Here is a 27,500-nt window from a genome sequence, read left to right as displayed (position 1 = left end):
ACAACCCCCCCCCCCCCCAAAAAAAGAAGTTCGCCTATCATCCATCCTCACTATGGCTTTTGCCACTTGATTGACGTACAGGTAAGCCAGTCTGCGATCTGATCTTTTCACCTAACACACAGTTCACCACGCATGCGCAGTCAACAGCGCCAACTACAAAATACAAAATACCGGCGAGACTAATTAACTAGTTAGCCTTCCAATTTCTACTATTTACTATTTAATACTAAAGAAAGGGTATAGAAATGAGAGGGGAAGCTGGACCAAGTAAGAAACCAATAACGTACAACTTCCATCCAGAATGGGAGGAGGACTTTTTTTACACGATGTGATATTGGAAGTGCGTCTGTCTGATCTGCAGATCTATGATGGCTGTTTCGAAGAAGGGAAATGTGGCAAAAGAGCGAAAACGTACGGCTGTAACGATAGCTTCTTATCGCGTCAGTCACGTTCTTGTTAAACACAAGAAGTCATTCAAAGACGGCGAAATTGTGAAAAAAGCGTTTCTCGAGGCTACAGATTGCCTTTTCGATGACAGATCCACAGTGGCTGATGACACCTTGCAACCAGCTCCTACAGCCCTGACTACTACAGAAACTAGCTGCCTCCTCCCAGTGCCAGGTCTCCCACTGTCTGTCCTGTGTTGTTGTTGTTGTGTTGTCCTGTTTTTTGACATGTGAAAAAAAGTATAAACGCACTTGCTGTGGTGACGAAGCAAATTCCTATATGTGTAATGCATAGTGGCAATAAACGTTATCTGAATCTGAATCTGAATCTGAACTAAGGTAGAGAAATGCATTTATTTCCTCCTTTCAAACTAGGGAATTACCTGTTTTGTATCTGGTTTACTTTTCTGTTTGTTGGATCAGTAGTTGGCTATGGTACTGCAGACTGGCTGTCAGTGTGTGAGTGAGAGAAATTGAGGTGTGTGTGTGTGTGTGTGTGTGTGTGTGTGTGTAAGAGAGAGAGAGAGAGAGAGAGGGGGGGGGGAGAGAGAGAGGGAGGGTTTGTGCTATGGCTCCCTATGCAGACTGGCAAATGTGTGTGTGTGTGTTTGTGTGTGTGTGAATGTGTGTGTGTGTGTGTGTCTGTGTGTGTGTGTGTGTGTGTGTGTGTGTGTGTGTGTGTGAGAATAGCAAAGAGGGAGGGTTTGTGATGGTCTTCTCCTGTGTGGCTGTGTGACAGAGAGAGAGAAAGTGTATTGTGAGTTTACTATGCAGGCTGGGAACTGTGTGTGTGTGTGTGTGTGTGTGTGTGTGTGTGTGTGTGTGTGTGTGTGTGTGTGTGTGTGTGTGTGTGTGTGTTTGTAGTACGTGCGTGTACGTTTGCGATGTTGAAACTAGACTGGTAGATCTTGGCAGACTGGCTAATTGAAAAGTAGATCTTGGTTCCAAAAAGTGTGGGCACCCCTGATATACACCATCTCTAAGGTGACATGTTTAGTCTGCTTGAAACAACCAAGAGAGAGTAGACTGTTTCCCTCCCCCTACAAGCCTGATAATTGTTCAAATTCTCCAGTAGGGGTAGGACAAGGGGGAAAACAAATAGCTGGTTTTGGGGTATTTTCAATTAGTGTTGGTAGGTAGGGTATGTACTGTACTGCAATTTGTTGATGGGCCTACCTGTCAACCACTCTCTCTATAGGAAAAACTATGAATAGAACTAAAAGCCCGATGTTATATGAGGGTCATCACCCCTTACATTTAGAAAAAGGCTATGACTGCATTAAGATAACGGGAAAGGGGGGGGGTGGGACGCCTTAATGCTACGCACTTCTGTAGTATGTTCATGAGTGCATAATCAAGACATTGAAACTTTTATAAACAAAATTTCACTTACGCATCTTAACAGAAAACTCAAAAGTACCAAACAAAAAACTATATTCATGCGCCTATCCTTTTTACATTAGTGGTTTTCCCCTTATGAGTGCATAATCAAGACAGAGAAACATTTATAAACAAAAGTTTACTTACACATATTAACAAAAAGTTAAAAAATACCAAACAAAAACTATATTTATACCTCTGTTTTATACTTGTTAATCATCTTATTTTTTTGTAATTTTTAAAATCCTTTTAGTGTACTACACATTTTCATTTTCTTTTCAAAAGTATTCCATAAGTTAACTCCTTTAACTGTTATACATCTTTGTTTTGCATTTGTTCTAATCTTTGTTTTCATATACATACATATTCCACTGAGTTCGTAATTAGTCTGTCTAACTTGGAACAGTCTCTGGATACAGTCTGGAAGCATCTTATTTTTTACTTTGTACATTACCATTTTGAAGTCCACCAATTCTTTAAATTTGAGATCATAGGTGTTTATGAATAATTTGTTAGTTGGTTCTTCATAGGCAGCTCTGTTTATTTAATAGCATTCCACTTACTATTTTACTCCCAATTTCATTGGTAAAAATGTTATCTATTAAAGTAGCACTGTTACTTGTTATTCTAGTTGGGTTTAACATTGTAGGAAATAGACTTATACTGTACATTGTGTCCATGAAGTCTCTACTTTTTTTGTGTTCATTTGGGTTCAACACATCTATATTCAAGTCCCCACATACAAAGACCGTCTTTCTGTCATTTAGTTTATCATACATATCAACCATCATATCTTTGAATGTGTCAAGACAGGATCCTGGAGTTCTATATACACAGCTTATTATTATGCTCTTAGATTTCTCCATATTTATTTCTACAGTGACACAATCCATAATGTTTTCTATTGTTATTGACATATTTCTTTTTACTATTTTACAGTCAAAGTCCACACCTCTGACCTGAAATTTGTGTTACAGAATGAGGAGGTGAGAGGTTCTGAGAGATGACACCTTGATGAGAGTCACCAGCACTTCAGGTATTTGTCATGGTCATTGTATAAGCAATTCTATTTTATGAAGATAGTAGTAGGCTATTTCGTAAAAGTGGTGTTGGTAACAGTGGGCAATCATTTGAAATGTACTGTCTTCTTTTTTTATTACAGTTTTGATGCCCAGATGGGATGGGAAGGAACTACGCCGAAGTCCCACTAGATGCTTTATGGACTATAATCAAATCAAATCAAATAACATTTTATTTGTATAGCGTATTATTTGTATTGATGCAACTCAATGCGCTTCACATACTGACAGAGCCGCAAGCAGGCAAAAGTAAAAAACCTGTACACTATGTAGCCAGGAAAATTCCCTTGCAGCCCTCTACACATAGAGCAGGGGTGCCCAATACGTCGATCGCGATCGACCGGTCGATCGCAAAGGTAGTATGGGTAGATCGCATGGCATTGAAAAAAAAAAAAAAAAGTTCAAAAAAAAAAAAAAAAAAGTTCAAAAAATAATAATACAAAGTTCAAAAAAAAATCCATCCTAACTATGGCTTTTGCCACTTGATTGACGTACAGGTAAGCCAGTCTGCGATCTGATCTTTTCACCTAACACACGGTTCACCACGCATGCACAGTCAACAGCGCCAACTACAAAATACAAAATACCGGCGAGACTAATTAACTAGTTAGCCTTCCAATTTCTACTATTTACTACTAAAGAAAGGGTATACAAATGAGTGGGGAAGCTGGACCAAGTAAGAAACCAATAACGTATAACTTCCATCCAGAATGGGAGGAGGACTTTTACACGATGTGCTATTGGAAGTGCGTCTGTCTGATCTGCAGATCTACGATGGCTGTTAGAAGGGAAATGTGGCAAAAGAGCGAAAACGTACAGCTGTAACGATAGCTTCTTATCGCGTCAGTCACGTTCTTGTTAAACACAATAAGTCATTCAAAGACGGCGAAATTGTGAAAAAAGCGTTTCTCGAGGCTGCAGATTGCCTTTTCGATGACAGATCCACAGTGGCTGATGACACCTTGCAGCCTGCCTACACCTTGCAACCAGCTCCTACAGCCCTGACTAGAAACTAGCTGCCTCCTCCCAGTGCCAGGTCTCCCACTAAGGTAGAGAAATGCATTTATTTCCTCCTTTCAAACTAGGGAATTACCTGTTTTGTATCTGGTTTACTTTTCTGTTTGTTGGATCAGTAGTTGGCTATGGTACTGCAGACTGGCTGTCAGTGTGTGAGTGAGAGAAAGTGAGTGTGTGTGTGTGTGTGTGTGTGTGTGTGTGTGTGTGTAAGAGAGTGAGAGAGAGAGAGGGGGAGAGAGAGGGAGGGTTTGTGCTATGGCTCCCTATGCAGACTGGCAAATGTGTGTGTGTGTGTGTGTGTGTGTGTGTGTGTGTGTGTGTGTGTGTGTGTGTGTGTGTGTGTGTGTGAATGTGTGTGAGCGAGAATAGCAAAGAGGGAGGGTTTGTGATGGTCTTCTCCTGTGGCTGTGTGACAGAGAGAGGGAAAGTGTATTGTGAGTTTACTATGCAGGCTGGGAACTGTGTGTGTGTGTGTGTGTGTGTGTGTGTGTGTGTGTGTGTGTGTGTGTGTTTGTAGTACGTGCATGTACGTTTGCGATGTTGAAACTAGACTGGTAGATCTTGGCAGACTGGCTACTTGAAAAGTAGATCTTGGTTCCAAAAAGTGTGAGCACCCCTGACATAGAGCGACTACTAACCAGTTTGCCTACCAGCACCTAGCAGTGGACCCCCCCCCCCCCTGGGGAGCCCCCGCTGCCCCACACACCCAGCCCGCCCCACCACCAGCACACCCGGCCCAGCCAAGCAAGCACAGACCATAAAGGCCCCGCACAAGGACGGCCAAACAGGTGCCCCGGCGGCGGAATAGACCAGGCACACGGGGCAGCCGGGGTCCCCCAAATGATAAATGCATGTGCACACATTTTTTTTTTTTACCATTCAATTATTGTATTGCTCAATTGTATCTTGCCAAATGTTTTCCATTGCCATGAATTTTACTCTCTTGTACTTGTAATGGGATGTAATAAACTTTTGGCACACATGGCAATAAAAAATCATGAATCTTGAATTATTATTATTATTATTATTGTTATTATTATTATTATTATTTAGCTATTTAAACGTGTCAGCCCTGCAATTTTGCTTCCTGAGGGTTAGCTGACAAGCCCACTGACAGATGACAGGTAGATAATGACAGGTAGTGTAATGGGGGAGTGGTTGTCTTGAGGGTGTGGTTGTCTTCAGGGAGTGATTAGGGTGGAGTTAACCAGCTATTGTTCCCACCCATTACCTCTGTGAAAAACGTCTCTGAAGATTGAAGGCTGGATATCTCAGTACGGTGGTTCAGGGGGTATCAACATTCAAATATCCATGACTTCTTCAACTTGTTTCAGATTTCAATGTATGACACAGCTTACAATCTACCCTTTCATAATCTGGAAAAAACAGAAAAATTATTTTGCCCTAGTTGCGGATTTTTTAACCATGCCCTGTCACATATCTCATCACTTAGTGAGTTCACTAGATATCCCTCTGCCAAGCCCAGGGTTAGGTATCTATGGGTTTAATATCTATGGGTTGAGGGTAAATCTGGATGTACTGTATTTATGGAGAAAATAATATTTCTGGCTTTTTTATTTTTTTATTTTTTTATTATCTTTATGTGGCCCTTCGGTGTTGTCTAGAACAAATGTTTTAAAAAGGAAAACACTTCCTAACTCCTGTCCCTCCTGCTGGGTGGTGGAGATGTCCTGTCTCTCAGATGTGCTGCAGTAGGAAGAGGAAACAGCAGATGGCTGGACAGCCCAGCCAGGTGACTGAGCCGTGGATGCCAGAATGTTACCACGGTGGGGGGTGGACTTGCAAAGGCACATACACACACACACACACACACGCGCACACACACATGCACACGCACATACACATGCACACGCACACACTCTCACACACGTGCCCTCACACACACACACACACACACACACACACACACACACACACACACACACACTTACACATGCACGCACATACGCACACACCCCCATCCACCCACCCCCACACACACACACACACACACACACACACACACACCGTATTTCCATGCGCTCTTTCACTCCCACAGGTCCTAGAGGATGGCCCATTCACAAAGACAAAACATTGGATGAAAAACCCCTTACCTGTACAAACAATGGAGAGACTTCAACCAGCCCCACACAAGAGATTCAACGACTAAGGAGATTTGGTGAGAACCTTACAGGAACTTTAGTGTTGCAATTTATAGCAAAAAAAAAAAAGGTGTAATGTTTGAGTTCAGAGGTGAGAGATGTCCTACTGTATGTGTACATCTTTATCTGTATTGAGATCTCTCTCTCTCTTTCAGTTTTCTCCCTATTCTTCCCCTATTGTCCCCCCTTCCCCAACTCCCTCTTCTCTCTTTTCTGGGTCAGGGTCCTGTCAGCCACTACAGTATGTATCCATTAGGTGGATGAGTACCAGTGGTGACTGAGTGTAGTCCTGGAGCATGGAGGGGCTACCCTGGGTTTGGCTGGGCAGGGAGGAGAGATGGAGGGAGGGAGATAGAGGGAGAGTGAGGTTGGAAGAGGGTGAGCAAGGAAGGGGTTGGCCTGGGCTGGGGGCAAATGAGTACTGCTGACATAGGGAGGGAGGGGAAGAGATGGAATGACGGGGGGGGGGAGCAAAAGAGAGGTAGAGGAAAGGATAGATCGATAGCGAGGGGAGAGAGAGAGAGAGCAAGGAAGAAAGAGAAAAGAGGTAGAGGAAAGGATAGATCGAAATTGAGGGGAGAGAGAGAGAGAGAGAGAGAGAGAGAGAGAGAGAGAGAGAGAGAGAGAGAGAGAGAGAGAGAGAGCAAGGAAGAAAAAGAGAGAGGTCGAGAGGAGGGAGACTGAGGCATAGGTTGAGGTGGGGATAAGGACACGAGCATGTTAGCACACAGTTCATCAACTCTGCTCTGCCTCTGGACACACATCAATTCTCCCGCACACACACACACACACGCACGCGCATGCACACATGCAAGCACACACACAGAAAGAGTGTGTGTGTGTGTGTGTGTGTGTGTGTGTTTGTGTTAATGTGTGTGAGTGACGAGCGTACCATCTCTTCAATACCCATTCCTAAAGATTGTCATTAGAGGTGTGAACATGTACTCATGAACACACAAGTACTCATACATGGACTCCTAAAAGTATATCTTTTAAATACAGGCTTCGTCTAAGCCTTGTGTGGTGCTACTTTGACCTGATAGATGAGGGAGAAGGGTTAGGGTTAGCACTTATTGTTTCCTCAGCTGTGAGAGAACAGCGGAAGATGGAGGTACACACACACACCGTGCACACACGCACACACCAGTGTTTCCTCTATATGCATTTATTCGTGGCGGGCCGCCACGAATGAATTTCCTCCACCACTAATTGATTCAGACAGTCCACTTTGATTCAGGCTGCGCAGAAAGGCAGCGAGTTATTATGACCGGAGAACAGAAAAAAAGCAGATTGAAGCTAGATTTAGGCCGCTTCCAGACCAACATTTCGTTACGATTTAGGGCGTAGTTATTTACAATATGTTACAATGTTGCAATTAACCTCGTCGTTTGTGTTCGCACTGCAATCGAGACTGAATCGCTCTCAACAGGCACGCGGCGCGAGGCGACGCGCTTTCAAAACTGTTTTGTGATTGGTCCGAATTTAGCGGGACATTTGGATTTCTCTTTTAGCCCGTCGCCGGTGCCTTTAATCCCGTATCCTAATCGAAAATGCAACATCATCAGCGACGACTGTGGGTTATTGCATTTACTGCTGTTCTCTGGTTCATGTTCTTATACCAGTGCTCAGTATAGAGTATTTTAAATGAACATTCGTAATGTATGTCTCTGATGTTCATGGTCAATTAAATCAGCCTATTTTGTGAAACAAATAATGTTCCTGCTAATGGGTTAACCGAGCATTCTCGCACCTAACGTGCAAGCACCGAGCTTCGAACTATTCATAGCAATATGCGCGGGGCAAAAATAATCTATTGCCTCACCACGAACAGAACGGCGGAGGTACGGGTAAGCAGGGCTCATGTTGGTGTCCTCAAAGGTAAGAGTTGGTTTTCTTTAACTCAACTGATAGCATTACCTTGCTGTTGTTGTTTACCGAATGCTCCATCTGACTGTCACACTGTGATTTTACTTGTGTAAACAGTTAATGAGTAACGTTAGCCGGTTTTGTGCGTGTAGGCTACTCTCATGTAGGCCTACTTCGTATTGATCTTTCTGTGTGTGTGTGTGTGTGTAATGCGCGTTCCGCATGTTCCGCTGCAGCTGTAGGATATATTGGTATTTGATCACCTTCTATATAAAATCACCTGCTCGGCTTTAATGACTTAACCGCTATTTAAGAAATTATAATTGTTGCCACCCTCTAGTTTTTGGTGAAACTACGTCTTTGTTTTGAGCGCCAGTGCGCGTTTTATGCGCGTGCACGCGGAAAAAAAAAAACGCTCGCGCTGTGCGCGCGAAAGAGAACCGCTCCACCACTAATGTGAAAAATCCTGGAGGAAACACTGCACACCTATTGGTCGGAGTCAACCAAACCCTTACAGTTGACCTCCATGCCCTTGTCTGTGTACATAAGTCCCCTCACTGTCCCTAGGTCCTTTATTGATTCCTTCAATGACAACCCTGATCCCTGTGGCCTGCGCCTGTCAGACCACATCCATACCATCTCTACCTGAAGTCCCTCACGACTCTCTAGTGTCCCTCACAGGTGGAATGTATACAGAGGTCATGGGAGGAGATGACGACTTGGCACAACAGGTCAAAGTGTGTGTGTGTGTGTGTGTGTGTGTGTGTGTGTGTGTGTGTGAGGGGGGGGGGGTAGGGGGGTAACTTTTATTGTTGACAGTGTTGGTGACTTCATGGCGGCTTTAGTCCAATGACTTCAAAGACATACAGTACAGGACCACGACTGCAGTAAAAGTCATCATGATGTCATCAACACTGTCACCAGTTACCCGGAAAAAGCTGCGACACTTCTCTCAAAGGTAAACAAACCAACAAGAGGGAGCTACACTACTCAGATGGGATCTCAAGTCTAGATCCGGCCCTTGTCCGAGGCAAAGACCGTTCATAATTCACAGGACACACTTGTGAGCTCATTCTCAATGGGAGTCGTTGTTCGCCAACATGGACGGAGAAGCTAATGAATACTCATTTTATTCATGAGCGGACAAGAACAATATGAATATTCATGAATGCACGTGCAAACCGCAAACCGGCACTTTGATATACTCTGATATAACATTGTTTTTCTCAAAGCTAGCAACATGACATACTTGCTAACTCATACCAGAACCTTCTCAACAACCTAGGCATCGTTAAAGCGCAGATGACTTCACTAAGACCAATGTTATAGTTGACCAAGTGCAACACTGTCCCACTGCCTTCCAGTTAAAAAAGAAAAAAGCGAAAATATATTTTCAAATTTCACCCTAGACAGAAGAAAGGGTTGTGTCTCGCGCTCTCCGTCACAGGTCATAGATTAGGGGTAAGAGGTCAAAGGTGATGGGTCATGCTGTACTCACCCCTTTGCAGACGGACACGGCCTCTTTGGACATGGCCTTGGGGTAGGACACGTTGTGCTCCATGATGGACTGGAACAGCTCGTCCTCATCCTCCCCGTCAAACGGAGGCTGCGCGGGGGAAACACGCGGTTAGGGTCGCAAAGTCAATACGTTTGGGAAACTTTCAGATCATTTCCAAAGTTTCCATATTGAAACCCATATGGAAACTTTGGAAATGACCGGAAAGTTTCCCAAACTTCCGGGGATTTTTCATGCGGGGATTTAGCAACCCTACACACAGTTATTCAAAACTTAAAAAAACATTTAAGTAGCACACTCTTCTTTCATTGCTGTGACATACATATTCACCTCACCAGTATTCAGCTCAGTAACATTTCCTTGTGTATGTTCTATGCTTTCTCACTTCAAACCGACACCTAGATAAAGACTATGTATGAGTCTGAGTAGTGTGGAAGGAGACAAAGAGACAATGACCAGCACCAGTTTAACAACTGACAGCCCTATTACCTGTTATCTGTACTGGACTGGACTGGCAGACAGGGTGGGAGCAGAGAGGAATGAATGAGAGAAACAGATAGAGAAAGAGGGAGGGAGATGGAGAGAAAAATGGGGGCAGAGGGGGACAGGGAGAGAGGAAAGGAGAGGGATGGGGGAGAGAGTGAGAGAGCGAGAGAGAGAAAGAGATAAGTGGTAAGAGAGGGCGGGGGAGAGGTAGAGGGAAGGCAAAAAACAAGTTCCAGAGAAAGATTGCTGCCCTGAAGGTATATGGAGTAGATGGTCCAGCAATTTTCTCCCTCCACCGATGCCATTACTAACCATAATGTGTGCATTCTGACAGCTCATAAACATTCATTATCTTTCATTTCCACTCCACTGAACCCTTTGGCGAGAGATAGGCCGGCTGCTTCATGCTCTCTTTATCTGATATTTATGGTATACTCTCTCTTGAGAGGGGATACACACAAACAAGGATGTGCACGAGCGCCGCGCGCACACACGCGTACCTCCCACTCCCCCAAACACACCACCACACATACACACCTAAACGGGTCTACTCTCAGCCGCCTGCGTGTGTGTTCAATGTGTAAAAACCCAAAGTTGCTAACGACGTTTCAAGCCTGAGGGATTTTCAACGCTCGTTGGATGATTGGGATGCTCATACCATCTGTTTCTGCCCAGTGAACCTGCCTTTGCCCCCGGCTTCCACACTGTTTACAGTACAGAGTCTAAGGTACAGTATAGGCGGGAAAAACAAACCCACCGCGGCACGGAAGTGCTTAATTAACCCAGGGTCTGTTAGCTTAGCCACTTAGCCTCCCCTGGCTAACTTGGCACTTAAGTGAGCCACGCACGGAGGTAAACAAACTGCACTGCTTCTCATGAGCAGAACGTTAAACCAGGGTCCGTTAGCTTAGCTGCTTAGCATGAAACTGGCTAAATGGACTGTACCTACAGATGCAGTATGTTTTTCTGAGGTGAGTATAGTGAGGATGGGGATTACTTGAACTTGTCTATAACTGGGGCGTGTCCCAGGAGAAGGGAAGCAGATGGGACAGCGGCAACGTGTGTGTATGTGTGTGTGTGTGTGTGTTTCGGCACACTTACCTGTCCGGCCAGCATTTCATAGAGCAGGACTCCATACGCCCACCAGTCTACTGATCGTCCATATGGCTGATATGCAATAATCTGCACAGAGAGAGAGAGAGAGAGAGAGAGAGAGAGAGAGAGAGAGAGAGAGAGAGAGAGAGGGAGAGGGAGAGGGAGAGAGAGACAGAGATTGAGGGAGAGAGAGAGAGAGAGATTGAGAGAGACAGAAAAAGAGATAGATTAAACATTCATTTATGCATATTACTGTCGATACTTTGTGGGACTAGATAAGAACATTATACAGGTAATACATGCACACACACACACACACACACACACACACACACACACACACACACACGTCTCCCATTCTCATAATGATGTATTTCTGGCTAACTGACAGGGCCTGGGAGGTACTGAGACACATGCCTTCCCCACTCACAGCGCCAGTCAATCTGCCTTTAGTAGTGATTAGCCTCTCTCTCTGCTTCATGACTGAGAGAGTAGGAGCCTCCTGTGAGGGAGTCATACCATCTGTTTTACACACAGACACAGACACGGACGGACACACACACACACACACACACACACACACACAAATATGAACACAGGCATATACTTGTAGCATACTGGAAGTGACTCATCTCCCAATAGTATCTGTAGGCCAACGCGAAGGTCTTATTCTGTATAAAGCGGTTAAGTATCGTCAAGTGTAGGCAACGTTTCCCTATTCTCATCAGTTCAGAGGGGGCTTACAGTAAACGAGTGTATTAATTATGTAGTTACCCACACTCCCTCCTCCTCCTCCCCCTCTTCTCTCGCTCCAGCGGGAGATACGGACAGATCCAGAAGAGGAGAGAAGAAAGCGAGGGATCGCCAGGAGAGGGTCATCAATAAAAGATAGGCAATTATGTCATGGAAATGAGTTGGGCAACGAGGTCAGCTCTGGGAGGCTTTGTTTTTCACTTACTGAAAAAGGAGTGTGTGTGTCAGTGGAGGCTGGTGACTTCCAGAATTGAGGAGGCCAAATTTTTTCCGCTTGCTCGCTTCACTCGCGATGGAATGTTCCCTGTTCTTCTTATCTGTCTTTGTTAACAATTATTAATTTGTGTTTGGCGGTACTGAAGGGATTGGGACACTCTCAGGATGGTGGATGAAGCAGCTTTTATTGCCTGCACAATGGGTCATCAAATAAACAAAACAATTGGCATGAATCTCTGGTCCGCCTGCAGCAGCTATTGTCCCTTCTGCTCTGGCTCACAACATTCACCACAACATACTACATACAATCAAGGACATGTCAAAAGCACTCGAACACTATGTCAATCAGACACACAACATACAATTCAGAACAATACTTCATCCATTTCTAATATTTATCCTGCACAACAGCACTCATACACTCGTGTGGCGGAAAAAGGTACTACATGTGGAATGCAACATGACGTTACTGACTAGCCATGTCCTAGATCGCGAATGCTAGCAACGCCACGAGTGGACTCTTACAAAATGCACCAAAACATAGAACTCAAACAACATATGTAATAAGTTACCTGCACAATGGGTCATCAAATAAACAAAACAATTGGCATGAATCTCTGGTCCGCCTGCAGTCCCTTCTGCTCAGGCTCAAAATTCTCAAAATGTCAATCTTTCAGCCCTGGATTCAATGCATGGTGAGGCCAGGCCTCCCTTGCCCACCCATTTTCAGTGATTTGGCCAATCACATATTGCCATGAAAAAAATTGCATTACATTGACTTCTATGAGAAACCACTTTCTTGGGGGAGGCCTGGCCTCCCTCAATACAAACGGATAGGGATTCTGGCCTGTAGGTGCTTTACAATTGCAATATTGGGTTTTAGCCATGGAAAATTCAGATTTATGAACAAAACGGAAATAATATTAATATAAAACAATTTAAAATGTGTTTTTTGTTAAATAAATAAATAAATAAAATAGATATAATTATTGCTTTTTTAAATCTCTCTCTTCTCTCAAATTATTGGGGAGGCCAGGCCTCCTCCACCTCTATGGAGGAGCCTCCACTGGTGTGTGTGTGTGTGTGTGTGTGTGTGTGTGTGTGTGTGTGCGCAAGTGCAGATCTAACCTAAAGAGGCAATTCAGTGCCGTATCGACCGTAACATAATAGGCAACGTATATACACCTGACATACATGGTTATCCTTTCATACGCTTATTAAAAAACTAAGCGTCCTTGACAGGTTGCCTCATGTAGATTGAAGGCTAATGAATATGTATGTATGTATGTATGTATGTATGTATGTTCATGACACATGGTCTGTAGTGATTGTGATTGGATAACCTGGAGCTTGACTGAACATGGGAGGATTAAAGCTGTGTAGCTAATATACTTAACGTTCCCCCCTGCTCTCTTTCTTCTCGCTCTCATTCCCTCGCTCCATCTCACTTACACTTTCATATACAAACCCAGCAACGACCATCTATCTATCCTCCCTTCTCAATCTCTCTCTTTTTCTAACACACATCCAGGCACACAAGCTCTCTCTCTCTCTCTCCACTTTCGTCTCCTCTCTAGAGAGGGATAGAGTGGGGAAAGAGTGTCTGCATGCTTGTACGATAAAAATAGAGGGAGACAGAGTGAGAGAGAAAGAGAGAGAGAGGGAGAGAGAGAGAGAGAGAGAGAGGGAGAGAGAGAGATAGAGAGTGTGTGATGTCTATTTACTCCAGAGACTTTTAAAAGGTAAAAAGACAATAGAAAGTTTCATTCTCATTCTTGTTTTAGTTTTTTTATTGTTCATTTAGTAGACCCTTTTATCCAAAGCGACTTACAACAAATACATTGTCTAAGTAAGTAAATGATCTATGCATCAGTCATAGCAAGAAAAACTAATCTATGCTAGGGCCGGGGGCCATTGGCAGTCGTAATGCTAGAAGAAGGAAGAATTAATTTTTTCTTACAGTACAGAAACTCTACAGCAGGAGTCCCCAATTACTTCTCATAGCGGGTCACTTTTAAAATGAACAGGGAAACCGTGGGCCAACTCAACCTTCAGCCCGGGGGTGGGTGTGTGGGGGGGGGGTTGCAGAGTTTTTGATTGACGGGTGGTAGCTCGTGCTAAAGCGATGGCGATGCGGTGGATGGCAACTTTTTAAATTTGTATTCCCCCTCCCCAGGATCTGGAGATCCGGGGCTATTCAGAAAACATCCGTGTCTCCCCCCGGATGCCCAGACGTAACCACGTCACTGGCCACATCTCATCCATTTCCCCCTTAACAGTAGGAAACAGATTCTTTAACAGCTGTTAAACACCTACCCTAGAAAGGCATGCTGTTAATTGGTTAGTGTTGGTGTAGATACGTTGCAGGTAGCCTATTATATATTTGCTGCACACTTAAGTAGTTGAAAGTAGTTTGTAATAAAATATGTTTTAATTGCATGGGGAGAAGTGTGCGATATTAATATTTCCCTCTGATTATAATCTAAACAGATGTTTTCCATCTAGTTTTCGGTATATTAGGCTACTAGTCTTACTTTTACTAAGAAATTAATTATTCCACATAGACTCACCGCTCAGTGGGAGAAATGACAACGTCGGGAAGCGGCCATGCTCCTGAAGTCGGGCTATTTGTTGCTATGTGAAGGCACTAGTCAAGATGTTTGTTGGTCAGACGATTTCTCTCGTGGCGCTCATAAGAGTTTAAGCTAGCTAGTATCTGCTTTCTGGTATCTGATTTTGGTGGGAATCTTTCATTGAAGCTGTTGTGTTTTGCTTCGAAATGGCGTTTGATGTTAGCAACCTTGCCGACCGCTACCGTTTGCAAACAAGTTGGTTTAGCATCGTCATGTCCAGGTAGAATGAAGCAAAATGTATCAGTCCAATCTGCATTAAACAGTCTATTTTCGGTGTCAACTTTACGTTTTATTTGTAGCCATTACAATGAACTTACTTATTTCTGTCTCGCTTTTCGATTCACTGATGTATTAATGCTAATGTTATGTGGCGCGCCAAGGGCCCTATTATGCACTTCTTAACTTGCCGTCTTAAGTCTTAATTAAGACGCACCGCCAGGTTAAGACCTACCGCCACCCTTATTATGCGCTTCATACGCGCTACTGCTATTATGCAGGTGTCGCTAGGCGCCCACACATAAGACGTAAGACTCCCGTGCATATATTACTCATTGTGGGAGTGTTCATATGTTAATGAAGTGCGCTAGGCGCCCCTGCTATTATGCGATCTGACTTTGCGCCTAGCGCTAAGAAGTGGTTTGAAAAGTTCTTAGGCGCTAGACTTCATGCACGTTTTGAAACACGAGCGCGCCTCCGCGGTTTGCGCATGCGCGCCGACCGACTTCTTAAGAAGTGGGTCAGCGCGCATGCGCAAACTGCGGAGGCGCGCTCGTGTTTCAAAACGTGCATGAAGTCTAGCGCCTATGAACTGCATAATAGCATAGCGCTTATGACTTAACGCAGCCGGTTCTTAAAGGGAATGGCACCTGGCACGCTGATTGGGTTGATTGAGAAGACGCCCAAAACACACCCATGACTAATTTCTGGGCTTAGCGCCGGGTCTTAGGCGCCCACTACCGCACGCATAATAGCAAAGTGGCCTTGACCACGCGTCCACGTCTTAAGTTTAGATCTACCGCCTCGTCTTATTGCTTAAGACTTATGAAGTGCATAATAGGGCCCCAAGTGTCTCCCTAAAAAAGAAATGCCAGATGGAAGAAAACCTTTTTTTCCTTAAAACTATAATTTCCCTAGAAAATAATTTTTCCTTCTGACATTTCTCAAAAAATTCTCACTGGCCATAAATCAGCCCTAAGTGGCCCGCGGGCCTATTGTAGGCTGGGGCTCTACAGGGAGATAGAGGGGATGAAGAGGTCTTAGGAGGGACAGTTAAGGTGTTGCCTGAAGAGATGAGTCTTCAGTCAACAGCGGAAGATAGGTAGTGACCAACAGTTCCATCTGTTGTTGACCAAGTTCACAGCCTCCCAGCAAAGTTACCCTCTGGTCTTTTGGGCTTCACACTACAGAAGCAAAATAACACACACACACACACACACACACACGCGCGCACACACACACATACACACACTCACACGCGCACACACCCATACACACACACACACACACACACACACACACACACACACACGCGTGAGCGCACACACACATACACACACACACACTCACACGCGCACACACCCATACACACACACACACACACACACACACACACACACACACACACACATAAGGGCGAGAGCAGTGCTCCACATTGCCCTGTGACCTTTCGTGTGTAAAGCCTGACCTCTGCCTGGCCCATGGGCGCCCTGAGAGGCACGATGCTGTCCTGCACACGCTACTGTCTACAGGGATTACTATGGCCGTTGGATACACACACAGACAGACAGGCATACTGTACATGTATACACAGGAACACAGCATTCACGTCCCTATCTCTCTATCTCTCTCACACACACACACACACGCACACAGTATTCATGCCTACACTCCTGAGACAAAACCCTTCTCTGTCTTTCACGTATCTGCCATTTACAAACAGGAAACTGCTTTATTTAATATTTATATTTCATACTAAACACTGGACCACACTTTTTGTGTTGGTTTAGCCTATATTACATCATACAAGGCCCCACTCTCTCAACAGGTACAGATTCTTCTTGACCAGGTCACTAATCCCATTGAGAACAACCAAGTCCTGAACTTTTTCTTCAGCAACATGCAGATCTTGCGTAACATTTCCCAATGATGTATGCTTATAAACCCACCAGGGATCATCAGGGACTTGGGCTATTTGACACACAGCTGCTCCGACACACCTGAACCAACATGCTGATGTTGCTCAACATTTCCCACGGACGTGTGCTTATAAACCCACAGACCAGGGACCTGAAGTTACTGGTACACAGTTAACTTGAAGAAACACAGTCGATCAAAAAGGCGCAAGAGTCCAGATTGAGAATGAAGCCCCTGACGGTTCTGCAGCTGATATTGTTGTCCCTCTGTCTGCCTGGGGCCCAGAGTCAGAGAGACAGTCCTGGGCTTAGCAACATGTATGTATAGGTAAACTTCATTTTGTTTGTGGTCTGAGCTACTGTACCGGTGAATTCACCCTCTGGGATCAATAAAGTACCTATATATATATCTATCGTATCTGTCTGTCTGTCTGTCTGTCTATCTATCTAAAGAACAGAGAGAGAGAGACTTTGATTGAGAAACCAGGGGGTGAAGTTGTAGCCCCAACAACCTGCCAGCCTGATATCCATGCTGTGCTCAGAGAAATTAGCGCTATGATGGCGGAGCAGAGAGTCGAGCTGAGACACACGCAGGAACAACTGACCAGTGTGGAGGCCAGACTGAGAACCAGTGAGAGCCAGGTGAAGGAACTGAAAAGAAAGTATGAAGGTAATGGCCTCTCTGGTCTAGATCTCCCTCAATTCTCTCAAAAGGTTTAACAATACATTTGTTATAAATGCTTTGTACAGCGGCTGTACAGCGGTTTTAACAACATACCACCGACATTAGATTTGATACAACCTATACATTTATTAAGACTACTCCCAATCGCTCAACATGCTGTTGCCGTCAATGATTACCCTCTTATCTTTCACAGACAGACCGATGGTGGCCTTCACTGCTGCACTGGGAATCAAGGCAGGAACCTTTGGACCGTTCAACACCGAGACTACGCTGGTCTACAAGAAGGTCTTCTCCAACATTGGCAACCACTACAACCCTACTACAGGTAAAGTTGACCCTGGAGACCTGAGTCATCTGACTGTACTGTAGCTGAGGTTCAGGAGATAAGGAGCTTCATCATCCTTCCTCCACTTTATATGGTTATTCCCCTTTTGACAGTTCACAGAGGTTCATCTAACAATAAACACACTAAACTAACTGTCCACTAACCCTACCCCTCTCTGTGTACAATCAAATGTATTGTCTGCCTATTAATTATCTCCCATCGCTACAGGGATCTTCACTGCACCAGTGAGAGGAGTTTACCAGTTCACCTTCTATAGTCACACCACTGGAGGCCACCGTGGGTACATACATGCACCTGCATAAGAACGGCGAGCGTATAACTTCTGCCATGGAAGATGGATCAAATGATTTTGCAGACAACGCATCGAATGGCGTTGTGTTGGTTCTTGAGGAGAGAAACCAGGTCTACGTGCGTCTCGCAGCAGGCTCATGGATCTATGATGATGAAGGCTACAACATCAGTACCTTCAGTGGTGTTCTGCTGTTTACTCGTTTACTAGTAATTAGTCTGGTCCGCTTAGCTGAGGAAATGGCTATTGTGCCTCCAACCAGTGGTAGTAAATGTAGGGAAACTCAAACCAAGTAACTGTCCCAGCTCTACTCAATGTATCTATAATTGGTTCTTCAACCAAGAAGTATATATTTCGAATAAGAATCTCCCAACCACATATGGCTGCTCAATACTCTTTGGCCATTCAACACAGGATGTATGTAGCCTATGAGACTTGTATAAAGCCAGGATCCATTTATGTGAATGTTGGCGATGCTAGGACACGGCATGTTCCTCTATACCTCTTTGTTCCTATTAAAACGTCTGAACTGGAACAGACTCAAATATAAAACGTGTTCACCGATTGAGTTTCATCGATCTCGTGAAAGCTTTGACTTTAATGAAGACGCTACATGTGCTGTTGTCGTAGCTTAGCAATAACGTGCCTGACAGATACATGTATCATCCCCTGAAGGTCTGGGTTCCTTACCTGGGCCTGGCAGCCTGCCCTCTCGCTCTCTCTCCTTTTCTCTCTATCCCTCTCTACTTTCTCTATGTCTAAAGATTTTTTATAAAACATCTGACGCAAAGAAAAAGAAAAGAAGCCTCCTAGGTTAATACTTTGTGTTCCACTCAGTTTGCAAATTCAGGCAGGAATAAAGTTATATTCAAAAGGTGTTGATTGATTTAGTTTCATCTATAAAAAGCAAGATATCTTGCACAGTATATGTACAGTATATTCCTTTGACAATTGCAATCCATGAAAGCAGTTGCTTGGCAATGATAGTGATGTCTGACATATTTGATCTATGTTCTGTATGTTCTTTCTATGTTCTTTTGACTGTTTTCCCCTGCTTTTATATTCATTCTATGCTTGTATATGTTTTTATATATGTTTTTATACTCACTTTATGTTCTTATTCCTGTTGTAAAGCACTTTGAGCTGCATTTCTTATATGAAAGGTGCTATATAAATAAAGCTGTACTTACTTACTTACTTAATATAACTGGTGAATTCCACTTCAATTAACAACATCAACAGACAGCCGTCCATTTTCGATAACAACGTCTCATGTGAGAGAGTTAGAATTCACCTCCATTCATACCACATATATCACCAGTAAACTGTCAAACATGTGGGAGCCATTTTGGTGTCATCCGGTTCACAACAAATACCGTGGACAGTAACCAGGGGCAACGCAACAACCCCTAAATCCCTATTTCGCCGCAGCTCTCACCGCCCACACACCCCCATAACCCTGAGTGAAGGCAGCTAGCACTGTGCTACGCAAAGATCAAAGGAGCGAGCGCTAATCCTAGCATAGCGTTAGCTCTGGCACTCTGAGAGGAGGCAGATAAAAGGGGAAAGCACCTATCTTGCCTCTTGCTATTTAATTAGCTATGGGTCAATGACTCCGCGGGGGGGAGGCGAGGGAAGCTCTGGGAGAAAAGCCCTTCTTTAAAAGCCCTGCGCTGTGCTGGAAACACACTGACCTTCATGCCTCACGCCACAGCAAATCCAACTCAATTAAGCAAGTGTTCTCTATGGCTAAGTCACCCCATATGGTCGCCGTACTTGGGTACTGTATGGTCAAAGTGCTTCGGCCTGTTCCCTGAGGACCGCGGTTTAACCTCGGTCAGAATGGTAAACAAACCATCTACAGTACGAAACATGTGCCTATGTATGAACAGTGAACACAGATCAACAAAGCATGTTGATTTAATGTATGGAAAAGCGGGAAGGAGGGAGGGAGAGAGAGAGACAGTGAGAGTGACAGAGAGAGAGAAAGAGAGAGAGAGAGAGAGATGACAGTAAAATAGTGCTATAGGAGGACATTTAGCTCTGTTTCAGGCCATACTAGTGAGGGCACTAATGTGACACTGCTGTTCTACTGCTGTCCTTGCTAGTGGACATTTACAGTTTTGGGCATAGTGACCTTTGTCTTGCTAAGCAAAACTGTCTGTGTGTCTGTGTGTGTGTGTGTGTGTGTGTGTGTGTGTGTGTGTGTGTGTGTGCCTTAGTGTGAGATTCTGCGATAGTGCTTATGTGAAACTGATGTGTGTGGGATTATGTATTATGTCTGTTTGTTTTTGTGTGTGTGCATGTGTGTGTGACTGGGCATGCGTGCGCGCACGTTCACATCTGTATATGTGTATATGTGTTTGTGTGTGTGTGTGTGTGTTTATGTACACATCTGCAACGGTGGACTTCACTCATCAGTTTAATGCTGTATGACAGTTCTGGATCAGGCTGGTAGCGACTCAAGGCTTTCTCCTCCTACCAGCGCTCTGAATATAGCCTCCTACATGTAGAAATAAATGTGCCTGTGTGTGTGTGTGTTTGTGTGTATGAGAGAGAGCTGTGAGAGATGTGTCTGTGTGTGTGTTTATGTGTGTGATAGTGTGTGCATGAGTGTTGTGTGTGTGTGTATGTGTGTGCTTATGTGTGTGAGAGTGTGTGCGTGAGGGTGCGTGTGTGTGTGTGTGTATATGTGTGCTAGGCCCTCCAGGTTCCCTCCTCCCGCTACTGCTCCTACAGTAATACAGCATCCTACACATACTGTCTGAACTAATGAGCAACGCAGTACCTGGGGGAAACACGATGGAACGACTTAACAGACAATTAATACACAACACCGCCTCATCACACCAGGTTCACTCACTGTACAGTAAGACGTAGATTTAAATGCCTACGCACTCCAGGTTTATTTGAGCTCAAACATCTCTTTTCCAAGAGAGACCCGGACTAACCCCCTCATTTTTAAATCTGTCCCGAGATGTTTTAGAGAGCAGTCGGAGAGCCGCATCTTGGCTAACATGGGTGGCTGTCGTTCAGGGGTTTGGGGAGGGAGGCAAAGTGGGAGGTTGGAGGGAGTTTACGACACCAAGAAAAGTGCAAAAGATAACATTACTTGTCGACAATTACTACAATTACTCATTGTCTCACAGCCCGCTCTCCCTCCACCCCTCTCTCCTCCTCCTCAATCACTTTCTCTCTCTATTCCCCTCTCTCCCTCTCTTTCTCTCTCTCTCCTCACACGACTCTTCCCTCCATCCAAACAGATGATGTAACAGGAGAACTACTGTAGCTAATTGCTCAGATCTGTTAACATCTGCCACTGTACTCCATAATTGTCCACAAACTAAAAATAGGAAAAAAAAGAAAAGTTGTCTTAACCAGAGAACATCAGACCAGAGGACAATTCAGTGGCCGTTCAACGCTGCTACTATTTTTGGGGGTGCAATGCCTTTTGGGGCGTGTAACCGAAGAAGCGTAACTATGGCGATAGAAACAGTAACTGTTGACAGGCTGAATTGAGTGTCCCAGACCAATCAGAGTCGAGGAGGCAAAGCTCCTTATCGGACGGCCTGCTCACTCTTTACACATGGATAACAATGTGACAGCATTCGGTTCCTCTCTTTCTCTCTCTCTCTTCTTCACATGGTTAAACCTAAGACGCTGGGCTGACGTTAACAGGTCTGTCTGTCTGTCTGTCTTCTCTCACTCTCTCTCTCTCTCTCTCTCTCTCTCTCTCTCTCTCTCTCTCTCCCTCCCTAATTTCACATCAGCACTGGCAGAGAGGAACTTCCAATGACTGGATATGTAGGTCAGCATAAACAGCAGAGGGAAGTAGAGCGATGAGTGTGTGTGTGTGTGGTAAGGTAGTGACAGGTGCAAGGCGCCCAGGGAACATCGTTGGTACATGGGTGCTGACAACACAGTGACACACAGATACATGGGAAAGTACTCCCCACCACACACACACACATAAACACACACTCATCGCTCTACTTCCCTCTGCTGTAACTTACGTGTGTGTGTGTGTGTGTGTGTGTGTGTGTGCGTGGGTGTGTGTGCGTGTGTGTGTGTGTGCGTGTGTGTGTGTGTGCGTGTAACAGCAGAGGGAAGTAGAGCGATGAGTGTGTGTGTGTGTTTATGTGTGTGTGTGTGTAGTGGGGAGTACCTTCCCACACACACACACACACAGCAGCCAGACTGGGACCCCCGACTGTGCAGGCTTCACGTTGGAGAGTGGCAGCCAGCCGCTGTGTGGTGGTCACAGCTCGTCCCCCCAGCCAGGACCGCCAGACCATGGGTCTGCATTAGCCTCTCATAGACACACTGGCTGGGTTTTTAGAGGGAAAATCAATATGGTGCACTAGCTGGACACATATGGGGGAAAGCTCCGACTCCAAACGATCCCTTTTATTTATTTTTTTAAGGTCATTCTGCTTTATTGGGCTAGAGACAGTAGTGATTGACAGAAAGGATGGGTGAGAGAGAGGGAGGGATGACATGGCAGGATAGGTCGATGGCCAGAATCGAACCAAGGACCTGCATGCGCCTTAGCATACGCCAACCAGACGCCCCAATGTGCTGTGTTCTATGTGCTGTGTTCTATGGAACGTTGCTGTGGATATGATATGGAGATAAGTTAGAGGTTTTCTGCTTCACTAATGTACTTTTATTTTTTGGATTTTCATAGCACTATGCACAGCGCTCTGTTAGCTAAAGATAGAAACACGTAAAGCTGTTGTATGTAAACAGAGTTGCGATTTGATGCGGTTTGTTGACAGCTTGACTCTACGTGTGTCTTCTTTGATTATATGTCTATATATATATATATATATATATCTATGTGTCAGGGATAAGTTTGGACTGGCCCAAGGGGTACAAGAATGTTGTTCTGAGTGGGTGGGCTATGTCATTGCAGTATATGTGTGTGTGTGGGTGTGTGAGTGTGTGCGAGCTGTCGACTCTGATGTAGCATACCAGGGTGATAGGAGCTCAGGCCAGACAGTGACAGAGATGACCTTATCTAACACACTCACACACACACACACACACACACACACACACACACACACACACACACACACACACACAGACAGACACAGACACACACACACACACACACACACACACAACCTATACCCCCATCCTTACCTCTGGTGCTATGTAGTCGGGGGTCCCACAGAAGGTGCGTGTGGTGACTCCTTCAAAGATGTTCTCTTTACACATGCCAAAGTCAGCGATCTTGATGTGGCCCTCTGTGTCCAGCATGACATTGTCCAGCTTCAGATCCCTGCAAAAGTCACACACAGACAGACAGACAGACAGACACAGACAGACAAACTTAATCAACCAAGCATGGATATTTGAAGTATTGACAAATACTATTAGAACCCACGTCTGATACGCTGTCTTGACCTGGGGAGGCTGGTGGAGGTAGAAATCAGAGGACGGAGATGCTTCGTAATGCCAACGCAATAAGCTCGTCCTCCGATTTCTACCTCCCACCAGCCTCTCCTGGTCCTGAGGAGGCTGCAGGGTACCCACCTGTATATGACTCCTATCTTGTGGAGGAAGAACAGGCCAACAGCGATCTCTGCTGCGTAGAACCTGTAATGACAGGCAGCGCGTTAGACAGACCACTGCCTCAGACAGACCTGCTCTGTTCAACAGGAGCACTCGGATCGGAAGGAAAGGTTGAAGCGTTGCTTCAGCGGTTGAATATACATGCACGGAGTGTGATTGAAACAGTGGCACTCACCTCTTCCCTCACGTACACTCCTTCACCCTCTTTTATTGCTCACTCTCTCACTCTGTCACACTCCCTCCTCCTTCTACACTCTATCCCTATCTGTATCGCTCAGTCTGGTCTTGCAGTTGTGTTGCTTCACTTGTTTTTTTTTAATCTGATCTGGTAGGGCGTTCCATTCAACCATAGCTCTATACAGCTCTGCAGATTGTTTTCGAATTTGTTTTAGTTTTTGGAATTGTGTAGTTACCACTGGTGGCATGTCTGGTGGGGTATAAAATGAGCATGGGTGCGTGTGTGTGTGCGTGTGTGTGTGTGTGTGTGTGTGTGTCTTACACTGCCTGGGGTTCCTTGAACTTGCCCACTTGCTGGATGTGGTACATGAGATCTCCTCCAGTCACATACTCCATGACGAAGTACAGCCGGTCCTGAGAGAGAGAGAGAAGAGGGAGACAGAGATGAGGTAGTTGTTCTAGTGATTATAGAGGCAGCTTAAAAAAGAGTCATAGTAGTGTATCAGCAGCAGTAGTAGTGACCTTAACAGACCCCTGGGCCCCCCGCCGCCCCCTGGGTCTCTCCCCCCCCCCCCCCCAGCACTCTCTGTCCAAACCATTCCAACACTATCCATGACAAGGTCACTGTAGCCCCGCCCACCTCCACTGTACAGACACTGACTGTCCTCATTCTCAATCAAGCACACACACACACACACACACGCACGCACGCACGCATACATGCACGGCACGCACGCACGCAACTCTATTGTATTCTATATATATGTGTGTGTGTGCATGCACATCTGTACACACACGTGCGTGTGTGTTTATTCCTGTATGTGTATATATGCGTATGTGCATAATGTGTGTTTATGATCGTGTACAAGCATGTATGTGTGAGTGTGTGTTTATGATCGTGTGTATGTATATATATGTGTGTGTGTGTGTGTGTATTCTTGTGTGTGTATATGTGCGTATGTGCATAATGTGTGTTTATGATCGTGTGCAAGCATGTATGTGTGTATGTGTGAGTATGTGTGTGTGTGTGTGTGTGTGTCCACTCCACCCACCACGGTCTGGAAGCAGGAGTGGAGGGCTGTGAGGAAGGGAGGTTTGTCCTGCTGGGCCAGGACCCTCTTCTCCACCATGGTACACTCCACGTCGTCATCCTGGATCACCACGTCCTTCTTCAGGATCTTGATGGCGTACAGCTCCTCACTGGACTTCATCTCCGCCAAGATCACCTGCACGTCACGGGAGATTCACAGATCACTCACATCCCATCTGATTCAGTTCAGTTCAGTCTAGCTCGGTTCAATTTGAGACTCTGAGAGACTTAAAATGGGGACCTGGATGAACAAATGAACTCATTCACATTCAATTCCGCGTTTGCCAGGGTCACTTCACCGTCATCAGTTGGGTTTGGGTTCGGTCGGATTCAAATATATTTGAATTATTATTTACATTTTTGGCATTTAGCAGACGCCTTTGTCCAAAGCGACCTACAACAAATACAGTTGTCTAGTAAATGAATCATCTATCCGTCAGTCATCATAACAAATAGTAATCTACGCTAGGACCATTGGCATTACAATGCTAGAAGAAGGAATAATGACTTTTATTGTTTTTATTCATTTATAGTAGAGAAAGATCAGGGGGGTATTCCATCAACGCCGCTAAAGGAAAATCCAGGCTTATTTTTGAGATTTATCAAAATAAGCCTGGATTTTCCTGTAGCGACGTTGATGGAATACCCCCCAGCTCTGTAGTGTGATGTGGTGAGGGGGTGTCAGGGTAGTGTAGTTCTGTAGTGTGATGTGGTGAGGGGGTGTCAGGGTAGTGTAGTTCTGTAGTGTGATGTGGTGAGGGGGTGTCAGGGTAGTGTAGTTCTGTAGTGTGATGTGGTGAGAGGGTGTCAGGGTAGTGTAGTTCTGTAGTGTGATGTGGTGAGGGGGTGTCAGGGTAGTGTAGTCCTGTAGTGTGATGTGGTGAGGGGGTGTCAGGGTAGTGTAGTCCTGTAGTGTGATGTGGTGAGAGGGTGTCAGGGTAGTGTAGTTCTGTAGTGTGATGTGGTGAGAGGGTGAGGGGGTGTCAGTGTGTCTACCTTTCCGAAGCTCCCTTTGCCCAGCACGGCCAGGAAGTTGAAGTCGGTGAGGTGGACGTGGTCCAGGTTGTTGTAGGGCACCTCGTCTGCGTCTTCGTCATCGCTGGACGGGGTGATCGCCTTCTTAGTCGGGCCCAGCTTGGCTTTCTACAGGGAGAGGAGGAGGGCGGAGAGACGCGTGAGACACACACACACGCACGCACACGCACACGCACACGCACACAAACATCTCTCCCAATGCACATTCTTGTTATGGAGCAGAACACTGTCAAACACAATCCAAAAAAAGTGAACACAGCCGATGGAACACGGACACAGTGTGAACCCAGTGTGAACGAAACCGAAAAATAAACAAATACGTTCGTCGTCATGAGGTGTTGGATGTGATACCACCGGTGTTACACTTCCTACTGTAATCGAGCCCCTGCCGGATGTCCTTGAAACGGGTCCTTCAGAGAAACGGCTCTGTTGGTCTGTGGTCCCATCCATGCTCCCAGTGGCTCCCCGTACATAGAGGGCTAGAACCCACCCAGTGGAGGCAAGAGGAGGTTGAATTCGGTACTGATACTACTCCTAATTCCTTTCCTGTGCGTTCCAATGAGCCTGGTGGTTACCTACCATACCTGTACCTACCATACCTGTAGTTTTATATCAAATAGACTGAGAATTGAAGTACATTCTGGGAAATCGTAGCTAACAATTCAGTCTGCCTGGGGACAGTGCCAATGACTTGTTCCGCACTTACTAAAGTCTAGTTTCTTTTCTCTTCTTTGTTTGCCAAGATTAGTGATCTCATAAAGGGTGTCGACTTTGTATATAAGGGGTGTGCTCAGAGAAGGAGGGGGCTCTGGGGCTCTGGACTGCTCTAGACTGCTCTCATGTAACTTTATAAATAAAAAGCTTCAAGCTAATTCGATCTCCTAGTGTTCAATATTCAATATCAATAGAGAAGAAACCAGATTAAATCCACTACACTGTACCTACCATACCTGTTCAATACTCTTCAACGGGGGCGTTATACAGTAGTAATCTATGTAAGATCATGTCAGAGACAAGTGTCAGTAGCAAGATTGGTTTAAACGTCATCTGTGTTGCCACTGGTTGTCCAGTACATGCTCCTCCAGACCCAGACACAGGACCCAGCTGGACAGGGTGGTGTTGTAGACCAGCATTCACCACAACGCCAGAGTCAGACTGCGACAAGTCATGCTTGGTTTATCCACAGGGCAAGATGCTCACATAAGCCGGCTGGTAAACTCTCTAACCCCTTGAGGCACACACATGCATCACACACACACGCACACAAACGCACGCACACACACACACACACACGCGCGCACGCACACGCGCACGCGCGCGCACACACACACACACACACACACACACACACACACACACACACACACACACACACACAGTTTATCACACTTCCATACACACTTCGAGGCGTTTTTCCCACCCACTTCTGCATGTCTAATGTCTCTCTGTGGGAGCAGGACACTGTCACGACAGCTTGGGTACAATCCTCACCCTCACCCACACTCACAAGTGTCAAA

The 27,500-nt window shown here is 45.3% G+C and overlaps 1 protein-coding gene across 1 annotated transcript in view; it reads right to left on the bottom strand.

Annotated features, from left to right (window-relative positions):
- The window catches only part of prkcaa (protein kinase C, alpha, a), a gene marked incomplete at its 5' end in the record, with an annotated part of 146,421 nt that overhangs the window by 21,967 nt on the left and 96,954 nt on the right, over window positions 1-27,500 (bottom strand). Inside the window, 7 exons of the mRNA XM_080522814.1 lie at window positions 9,449-9,556; window positions 11,054-11,134; window positions 23,250-23,388; window positions 23,643-23,705; window positions 24,181-24,272; window positions 24,911-25,084; window positions 25,945-26,091. Coding sequence (XP_080378940.1) covers window positions 9,449-9,556; window positions 11,054-11,134; window positions 23,250-23,388; window positions 23,643-23,705; window positions 24,181-24,272; window positions 24,911-25,084; window positions 25,945-26,091 — 804 coding nt within the window. The remainder of the gene's footprint in view (window positions 1-9,448; window positions 9,557-11,053; window positions 11,135-23,249; window positions 23,389-23,642; window positions 23,706-24,180; window positions 24,273-24,910; window positions 25,085-25,944; window positions 26,092-27,500) is intronic.

The sequence above is a fragment of the Nansenia antarctica genome, assembly GCF_963989245.1.
Source record: "Nansenia antarctica genome assembly, chromosome: 2".
Taxonomy (NCBI): Eukaryota; Metazoa; Chordata; class Actinopteri; order Argentiniformes; family Microstomatidae; genus Nansenia; species Nansenia antarctica.
This window is presented reverse-complemented; position numbering and strand designations above follow the sequence as displayed.